This window comes from Anopheles aquasalis, chromosome 2, assembly GCF_943734665.1.
Source record: "Anopheles aquasalis chromosome 2, idAnoAquaMG_Q_19, whole genome shotgun sequence".
Lineage (NCBI taxonomy): Eukaryota > Metazoa > Arthropoda > Insecta > Diptera > Culicidae > Anopheles > Anopheles aquasalis.
In genome coordinates this window covers 46,015,001-46,025,000 of record NC_064877.1, presented here as the reverse complement: position 1 = coordinate 46,025,000, position 10,000 = coordinate 46,015,001, and the positions used below count along the sequence as shown (strand labels likewise).

Genomic DNA, 10,000 nt, shown 5'->3' with positions numbered 1-10,000 from the left:
CCCGGGATCCGGATGTCGTTTCCGAAATCAACTACCGGTAAGTAGTGTGTACTGTGTCCCACGCCCACGCCCACCCGGGAATCGATTATTTTCCAACGCTCTCTCTCTCTCTCTCTCTCTCTCTGACACGCTCTCTTTCTCTATTTGGATTCTCTGCAGCATTATCGGAAACGAGGCCGTCACACGGCATTTCGAGATCGATAAACGCACCGGTCAACTGACGATATCGAAAACGGTTGCCCTCGATGTCAACCATCTGATGTCGGAAAATGTGTTCTTCGGTGTTGAGGTAAGGGCCCGGGGTTCTCCATCCATGTCCGCATCAGCAGCAGCAGCAGCAGCAACGCCGCAGTCCCGACAGAATCATTACTTTATCTAATTAGAAATTCCTCTTGATTAACATTTTCTTCATGCTTGCTTTAACATATCCCTCCCGGGTGTACACTCCAGTGCTCCCAGTGCAGTGGTGGCGTGTTGCTATGGTATGCGATTGCACTTCGAGCGTGTTGCTGCTGTTGCTCGTGCTGCTGCTCGTGCTGCTGCATGGCATGCTACGAATTTCGAGGAAGTTTGCGACACCGGATGGTCTGGTGGCTACGGCAACCGGATAGTATCCCGACTGCTGACCATGTTCTCATGCACCACCTCTCGCTTTTCTCTCTCCCTCTCTCACACAAGGCAACCGATGGACTCCACACGACGCTCTGCAACGTGAACATCACCATCCGGGATGTTAATAACCATGCACCGCAGTTTGCCCGGGAAAACTATCTCACCTCGATCGAGGAGAACTTTCCGATCGGTAAGTTTTGGATTGGATGGATGTGGCACCGACTGCCGACTGACGATGATGATAATGGTGACGACAATGATGAAACAAAGTTAGATTCGATCCGATTGTCTAGGCATAATCGCTCAAGCTAACTTTCAACCCTCCGTGTCTCTCTCTCTCTCTCTCTCACTCGCTTTCTGTGTTTGAGTTTGTGCAAAGTTTGTCCACAGACGCCCCAAAGACCGTCCTCATTGATCACGTGGTTCGATTATTGGACCCCCCATTCCGAAGGAGTCCCAAAACCCAAATGGAACCGATTTAAGCAATTTGACTCCCAAATCAAACAGTTTGACCGAGGGGTGACCGAGAAGCTCCTCCGTATCGGGACGATGGCGAGGAAGATGAAATGTTGAAAATGTATCCTGTATCCTAAGTTATCCTGCGGAGTGTTTTGAAGCGATGAGATGAGAGGAGAGATGTACGGTGCCGAACCGATTTGCTCTTCGACCGACCGTGCTTGTCACAAGTGCTCGGTGGATCCGATTAGCGGTTAGTGCCCGTTGGCCACATAAAATTGGCAAATAGTTTAATGAGAAATTGAGACGCAAACCCCTCGAGAATCTCATTTCGCTTCCTCTCCGCCTCCGACATCAAACAATCTGTCACAAGATATTGAAGTAGAACCCATACTGCATAAGGCGGCAGCGTAAGACACCGTACTTGGCGTGGTAGGCACGCGATATCCTCTTCTTGCAGAACCACGATGCTTGTTTGTTTAGCTCGCATGTCGTGCTTGATATGATATTAATCATATTTGCTGATAATATCGATATTGCTTGATATTAAACCGATCAATCGCCGAGCACTGTACCACACTTGGATTCATATCGATTCATGCTACAAATCATTTCACAGCAGGAGCTCGGATATTGATAAAATATGATTATTATAGAGAGCTGGATGATTTGCAATTAATTCGCTTACGTCCACATTCAAAACCATCGAATTTAAATTCAATGAAAAAAAACTTTTAAACTATAGGTCTAATGGACTGCGCAGCCATTCATCTTTGGTAAAATTTGCTTGATTTGATTTCATGGTCGCTGAGCTACGCGATGCTAATCGTTGAAGAACATTATTTGAGAACGCAATCGTTAATCCCAATATTCCATTTCAATTTATAAACAACTCATAATTAAAAGTATACACCAATCACTCGTTAAACCATAACGGAAGTAAAGTTTTGGATTCGCAAAATATTCTTATCATTTTCTTGGAAATTCAAAACACAATTGGGGATAATTTGGTGTCGGAAATAAAAACTCCTTTTTAGCGTTTATCTATACATGAGTAATTCGAGCGAAATTTATCTCATCGGAATACTCTAAAACGTCGTAGCAAGATCGTTTTGGAGTGGAAAAGGTGCACCAGGTTAGGTCGTTCAACGCAAACATGCAAATCGCATTTCATGCACCATTTTAACAACCAAATTGACCGATAAACCGATAAGATCTACGATGCCTAGCCGTTTAAGAATTGATTTTTAATTTGAAACCTCTCTCTCTCTTTATTTCGTCTCTTCGTCTACGCTTTCTAGGGACAAAAGTGGAACGCCTGGAGGCCATCGACTTGGACACCGGAATCAATGCCGAGATCAGGTAAATTTTAAATTTAGTTTACACCTCCCCCAGCAGCCGTCCCCTTCAAGACAGACCACATCCACAGGGCACAGTGTACCGGACATCCGGGTTCGTCCACTGAGAGCTGCCACACTAACTGCCAAACCTGATATCGGACCCCGGCTGCTGGTGGTGTTCGATCCATGGATCGATTCGATTCAACTGCCGGTCATACCACACCCGGACTATCCCGGGACACAGACCGGGCGCTGGGAAAACGATGAAAATAAATTTTTGGAATAACTTGATTATGCCTTCGCTCCCGGGCCACGGTGCTGGTGCGATGCTTCTCGATCCGTACCGTACAACCGGATACTGAGAATGCCCCCAACCCGGGACAGGATTGTGGGTTCAAACGTTCGATCATGCTCGGGTTCGGAAGCGATCCAATCTCCCCCCGGCGGCTCGGGAATCCCGAGTTACACCAAATACCAAGGTTCAGCCCCCGAAAACTGGGGAGGACGGCAATGTGGGAATATATATGACCTAAACCTTTTCTTGTTTTACCTTTATTTATTCATGCCATAGCGCCGGTCCCGGTTCCGGCCCTGTTCCCTGGCCTCAGCCCCGTGAGTTTGCCCGAGACAACCACGCCGGCCAGTGGTTTCCGATATCCGCTTTTCAATTTCGATTTCTACTCCTTCTCCTAGCACGTACCGTCCTAGTAGTCGGTGGTGGTTGGGGCCCTTGTGCTGGGCTTGCACTGACCGATAAAATGGATTTAATGTTCATTTCATGCTACCATCCCCGCGCCTAGTACCGGTGGCGCCTGTCTGGTAGCACCAGGCGAGCAACAGAAAACAACGACAATCTCACCAACGGTTGACATCCATGATGATAATGGGGGCGTCGGTTTTCGCAAACGAAATCACAAGATGATGATGATGATGATGCTGATGATGATATTTATTGGAAACGGGAGGAAAACAGAATTGGTAACTAGTTTCCATCATTCATTCGCAGGACTGGGGTCCCTTGTTTTAGTTTTATTTACGGAAAACAATAAGCTAGAGAGAGTGACACCAGGGGTCGATTTCAATAACCGAGTGTTAGATGTTGATTGAATTTCGAATAACAATCCATCTTTAATCTACTCGTTGATTGCAAAACCTGTTTCATTTCCATCAAACAAGTAAACTTACCTCATACATTGTGTGCTTCACAGCATCAAATGGCCAACCAAGGGGTGTATTTGCACGATGAAATCAATTTGGAAAGCGAACAGGAGAGAGAGATCATTGCGCAACGCACATTCAAACACTGGCAAACACATTGTAGCACAGTTCTTCAAAGCGATACATTCGCCATATTAAAATCGAGCACCGAACACCAACCCAGGGGAATCCATTTTTTACCGCGTGCTTTTTTGCCAATTACTATGAGCACGGATCGCGTCCCACCCAGCGCTCTCAGAATTGCTAAATGACCCAGCTTCCTGCTTCCGGAAGCTTGTTCATCGGTCGGTTGGTTCCGCGTGTGTAGTCGATGGGGGTGTAGCAGCAGCAGCAACATCGATAGCGTTGTTTGAGTTCTTGTAAAACCAATACCAAACGTGAGCGCGAGCCACAGAGAGAGAGAGAGAGAGAGAGAGAGAGAGAGAGAGAGAGAGAGAGAGAGAGAGAGAGAGTAGAGAAGGGAAGGCTCATAAAAAAGGCTCTTCCGTAACACGATACTACACGATTTCGTGCATGGCACCCACTACCGCCCGTAAGTCCTCCCACCTCACAACACCCTTCCCCCCAAAAACCACTCCCCCCCCCCCCCGGGGGGGCTGCTGGCGTGCGTATCGCGGCAGGAAGCCGAAAAGGGATGGGATTAAATGCGAGGATCAAATCATCTGAAACCAAAAAACCGGGAACCGGGCCCCTGTCCGGGTTTGGGGGGCGACGGGTACCGGCACTAGCTCGCGAACGCAACATAATTGAGTGGGACAATCAAGCGTGAGAAGTGGGGTCATCGGTTGGTGGTGGTGCTGGTAGTGAAGCAAATGGACAGTAGCCGAACCGGGAGCACGGGAGCTGCCTATGGTGCCGATACTGCCGGCGGGCACTGCTCTACCACCAAACCCAGGTGGTGGTCGGCAACTCGCATAAATTACGTTAAAATTTAATCAAATTCTTGTTTAGATTTACGGGGGGAAACGGGCCACACCAGAGAGCGCGGATTGAACACCGGACAGGGACGAGAGAACCGAAAAGAGATACAAGGGGAGAAGAGTAGAGGCCTTTTGGGCTTAGCGTGTGCACCACCACCACCACCAACATCGTGATGGATGCTGCCGTGGTATGAAATTACCGGGTTAAATAGGGTTAAGGGTCAAGCTTGGTGCTCACTCGCACCGGCGCCGGCCTGGAGCCTGGTAAAGAATAGATAAGCGCAGCGTCAGAGCAACTCACCTTGTGTCCTGTACTGTTTGTGGCACCTTGTATGCTTTTTCGTGCCCGTAGCGGCCAGATGAATCAAATTTTTTTACGACGAATCTTCCCGCTAACGATCGCCGATCGTAAACTCTGCGATTTTGATTAGATTACTTTTGATTAGCTCGCGGTCGGTTTCCAGTCGCAGTTCCAGCATAAAAGTACAATCCACCGCACCGCTCGTTGCCTGAACTGTAAACCGGATCACCGGAAGAGTATCACGAAAGGGGTGGCCTGGAAACTGTTGCCTGAATCATAATTCCGGTCCGGCCACCAAAGGAACCGACGGCTTTGCCCCGGACCAAAAAGACAATGCAAACGTCTTGGTGAATTTCAATTAGGGGTTGCGTAATTAAATATGCAAAGGATTTTCACCCACTCCACCCCCCGCCATCGGAGGAAACACCAGGGAGACTACACCGGGAACTCTGGTCTGCAAATTAGCATGGATCCTAATTGCATTGAGGGCGCTAATGTAATGAAGGTGGGATCATTACTTTTCAGATAGGATGAGATTCGAGATTTGCACAAAGTTATCGCACTTGGAGTTGTTTTAATTGAATTGAAATATTATGAATTAACTAACCGGAATTCTCGTTCCCTTCGTTCACTCTCGTCCACAGGTATCGGATACAGCAGGGCAGTTTCGACGATTTCAGCATCGACAACCGAACCGGCGTGGTGTCGATTGCCCGCAAGCTCGACTACGATCGGCGCAACACGTACCAGATGGAGATCGTCGCGTCGGATCTCGGCACACCGAGCCTCTCCGGTACGACGATGCTCACGGTCAGCATCATCAACAGCAACGACAAAGCACCGTACTTTACGCCGACGACGCAACGGGCCGAGGTGAGCGAGGACGCAGCGATCGGTACACTCGTCCACACGCTCGTCGCCGTCGATCCGGATGTGGCGTCCAGTGAGTCGCTGGACTATGCGGCCACCGAGCCCATCACGGCCGTGGACAAGAACGGCAAGGAGGTCGGTGAGATGGAGGACTTTAAGGATATGTTCATGATCGACCGATCAGGCAAAGTGTTTGTCAATCGACGGCTGCAGCGCGATAGCTTTGCGGTAAGTGCCACTTTCGTGTTCTCTGAATCGAAATCAGGATCTGTAATCTGTATATTTTTTCGCTTTCTTGCAGGTCATTCGCATAACGGTACTCGTGACGGATACTACGGCACCATCGATCCAGCAAGGCGAAGGTCTACTCATCATCACGATAACGGATGTGAACGAGGAACCACCGGTAAGTGGGACGCTCGGTCATGCGACTCGAGGTCTGGGATTTTGTGATTAATCGAGAGAGACGATGCACTCAACCTGAAGCTTTTTAACAAACTGACAACGTGGCGCCATTCGGTGGCAACCATGTGTGCTGCAAATGCTTCTATTTCCCTCGCAAATGCGCCACATTCTGCAGAACATTGCCAAGTGCCTGACGTGTGTTGGTAGCTGATCGATATTTTATGCTATGTACACACGCCGTCATTGGTCGGTACGCTTTCGATGAGCGCATTTCATGCATAAACGCGCGGGCTGCACAGAATGCTTCCCCAACATATGATCGCGCATGAGGCGCTGCATGCGAATTTTCACGCTCGATTGGCGCACACCATATCACACCCGCTCTCTCTCTCTCTCTCTCTATGGCACTCGACGTTCCGCTTCCTTTGTGCAATGTGCTTGAACTTATTCAAATGCATTAGATGGAAGCTCGAGCGAGCGAACGATGAAAAGATGCATCCCGCATCCCGGCCCGGAGCATCCGGTAAGCATTAATAAAGCGAAGGGGAAATCTCATCGCGCGCGAGCGCTTCCGCGTACGGTATAGCTGCATCCGGATGCCCCGGTGCTATCCATGTTCTTTTACTCTTTTTGAAAAAAAATATTATTATGCTCTCCATCAAACCGAGCTACACTCGAGTCGTGCTGCACTCGAATGCGATCAATGGGGTAGGCCTCGAGCTCGAAGCTAAAATGCATGCTTCAGCAACCAACAGGATCCAGTCTAACCACGCAAATGACTGATGGAGGAAAGAGGTGAAGCGGTACCGAGACCGAGGATGTGATTGCGACGAGTGGCAAATGGTGCAAAGCTCTCGATACGGAAATCAAAATGCCTGGAAAATTATTGGAAAAATATGCAACCAGGCGCTCATTCATGCTGCTGGTGCTGCTGCTGGTGCGCATGAAACAATAAAGCATAATGCTCTCCAGCTTTCCGGCCTAATCGGCATCCGTTGGTACAAACACATCGTATCGATGCTCGAGGAACATTCTATTTGTTGGAAATCAATGCACCGCACTGCGTTTCCTTTTGCAGGGAGTGGATTTCAATAGAAATACGCTTACCGTCGGCCTAGCACAGCATGTTCTGTCATGTGAACAGGAACTCGATTCATTTAAATGTACCTTTACCTTTGGTTTGTGAACGTTCATCGCAGACCATCATTGATGTGCACTGAGTCAACGTTAGCAAAAGTTAATGCATGAAAAAAGTCACACGTTTGTTCAATTTTTTTGTGAACAAACTTTTCAATTTTATTTTTTTACTTGAAATTTGTTGACATAATTTTGTGACATGTTAAACTACAACTTTTTCGAGTTTATGGCATGAAATGTACAAAACGATATTGTTTTGATAGCTGATAAAGTTATCCAGGCAGCCCTTTCAAGTTTTTGATAACATTTCATTGCATTTTGAAATTGGAAAATGTAATTTGGAAATAAAAATATACCTACAATTATGTAAACTCAAAGAAGCTCTTTGACAAATGATGTACAGATTAAGTGCTCATGAAGCAGCTCATTGGCAGCATGAACCACGATTTTTCAAAATCAATATCTTAGTCAGTACTGATCCGATTGGTCCATGATATTCTATTTGGCATGAAATTCTTGAAAAAATCAGCATTCATGAAACAATGTAAAAACTAAATGCCTCGAAGAAAATTAAACTCCCAAGTACCCATAGAGCTCTGCTTTATTTTTTATCCCCTTTTGTTACGCTGCAGCACAGGCTGCATTAAATTGCATTTTTATGCACTAAACTCAGCTGCTCGGCACTCATCACGCTGAAAGAGAAACAATGCACAGTAGTGGCGAGTAGTGCCATGCCAGACTACGGATGAAGCCGTCGTAAGGAGCTGCGGTTCGCGCACAAACGCCTCAACTTCCCAGACAAGACACGCTTGACCTGAACTCTCTCGCGCCGGAACGCGCGAAAAAGTGCTGCTACATATAATGAAGCAATTTATTCCCAACGCACCAGCCATCCGTGGTTTACGCTTCCCAGCATTCCAACCCATACAAACACACAGACCACCCCCGGAGATCGGGCATGCTGCTTGGGTCATCATTTTTCATCTCCTTTACCAGAAGGATGAAGGAATTTTTTGCCACCTTCCACCGGCGGCAATTCTTCCCCATTTCACGCGCGTACCCCCGGCATTAGCCTTGTTTCGCGTGCATTTCGCGGTGCCTGGTGGTGGCGCTGGGAATGATGAACCATCTTCACGGCACCACCACCAGCAACGGCAGCCCGGTTGGGGCAGGATTATGAAACGCCGGTCTCGGCCCGGCGGGCTAAAAGGTGGCCATTAATACGCGATGCTCCGCTCCGCACGAGACTGTCCGCGCAAGGTTCGCGGCAAGTGTCAGTGTCGCAAGGATTGCGGGAGCTTAGCTTTCTTGTTTCTCGCTTTATCTCGCTTGCCCTCGGTTTTTTTTTTTCGTTTTTGCTCTGCACTCCTCTTCCTCCGGTACTCTTCTGGCAACCAACCAACGAACCAAGGCACCCAAGAAACCCATCCCGCGAAATGAGAAAAGTCTCGCGCGGCTGGAGCGCGACCGGAGCGCGGCCTCGAGTGCAAACACCAGAAGTGAACCCATTAAGGCGTGGAACGTGATAGCGCACATTCCGCCGCAACACGCAAAACGGTGCACGATGCTCCTCCGCACGCCCTGCCCTGTCACGCGGGTCGAGAAGTCAACTACTAGCGACTCCTCGCCGTCGACATTGGGGCACGTTGTCGTAGGTTCCGGTCTGTGTTTGCTCACTTCACCGTCAACGCCCCCGGGAACTGTCGTCAATCCTGGACCATAACGCAACCGATGACACCCTGGAAGGGAGAGGCAGTGGACGCTTCCTTTTGCCAGGTCTGAGGTCGTGCAAAACTCTCAACGGGATTACTGCACCCTACTTCCGTTAATTACTGTTCCGGTAGAGCTCCAGTGTTAGCCGAGCCGAGAGGAACAGACTTCTTGCGTGCGCGCGCGCGCTTGTGTGTGCATGGTTATTCGCAGAAGAACTACCACCGGATCTGCACAGGACGTCCTGGAGTGTACGTGAGAGAGAGAGAGAGAGAGAGAGAGATAGAGTGAGAGAGATAGAGCGTGCGAGAACGTGGGAAATCCGTTCTTCCTTTTTGCGACAGGTGAAGTGTCTCTTCTGTCTCATTATGAAGGATGCTACGGTACTCCGTAATCTCGGCACCGAGTGCTCCGAGTTAATATGTTGAAAAGCCTTCATCTCCCGTCCGCCAGGATTGAGCATACACACGAGAGCAGTGAGCATCCGAGTGCACTCCATGGAATATTGGAAGCTGGAGCTAAGATAGCAGAACTCTGTCCACACACCTCACGCTCCAGCACTGCCACAGCTGCCTTCTCCTGTGCTTATTTGCACAGAAGAGGGGTCCTGGGAGAACCCTTATGGTTGGTTGCAGCCAGCATATCACATCAACGAATCCAATGACGGCAAAATGCATTGAGCCGCTGAGTGCATCTCGGAAAGCGCCTTGGGACCCCTTTTTGCTGATGCATCTGGCTCAGTTCGCAAGCACACAAACCAATGCGTTGCACCGTAGCTCGGTAATAATATTTTGCCTCCAAGAATTAAGCGAAAGTACCTTTCGATGGACGGAACGGAGATTTGTCTGCAATCCTCGCATTTTCACCTCATTCTGGCCCAGAATCAATCCGTTCCGACTGCCTAGGTATTAGTAATAGTCGTCCACCCGGAGGGGGGATGTTCTCCGGCATACTTTTCCGGTAAAATTAATTCAAACATTCAGCATCCGGTCAGGCTCTGGACCCCGATGAGGAGGGGAAAAAGTGGGCAA

The 10,000-nt window shown here is 48.8% G+C and overlaps 1 protein-coding gene across 3 annotated transcripts in view; it reads left to right on the top strand.

Annotated features, from left to right (window-relative positions):
• LOC126581429 (cadherin-87A) overlaps positions 1-10,000 on the top strand; it is a 126,033-nt gene that overhangs the window by 101,429 nt on the left and 14,604 nt on the right. For all 3 annotated transcript variants that reach the window (XM_050245084.1, XM_050245082.1, XM_050245083.1), the window contains 6 exons: positions 1-37; positions 160-289; positions 679-802; positions 2,370-2,430; positions 5,492-5,945; positions 6,019-6,123. The exon at positions 1-37 is cut by the window's left edge and continues 1,428 nt beyond it. In XM_050245084.1, coding sequence (XP_050101041.1) covers positions 1-37; positions 160-289; positions 679-802; positions 2,370-2,430; positions 5,492-5,945; positions 6,019-6,123 — 911 coding nt within the window. The remainder of the gene's footprint in view (positions 38-159; positions 290-678; positions 803-2,369; positions 2,431-5,491; positions 5,946-6,018; positions 6,124-10,000) is intronic.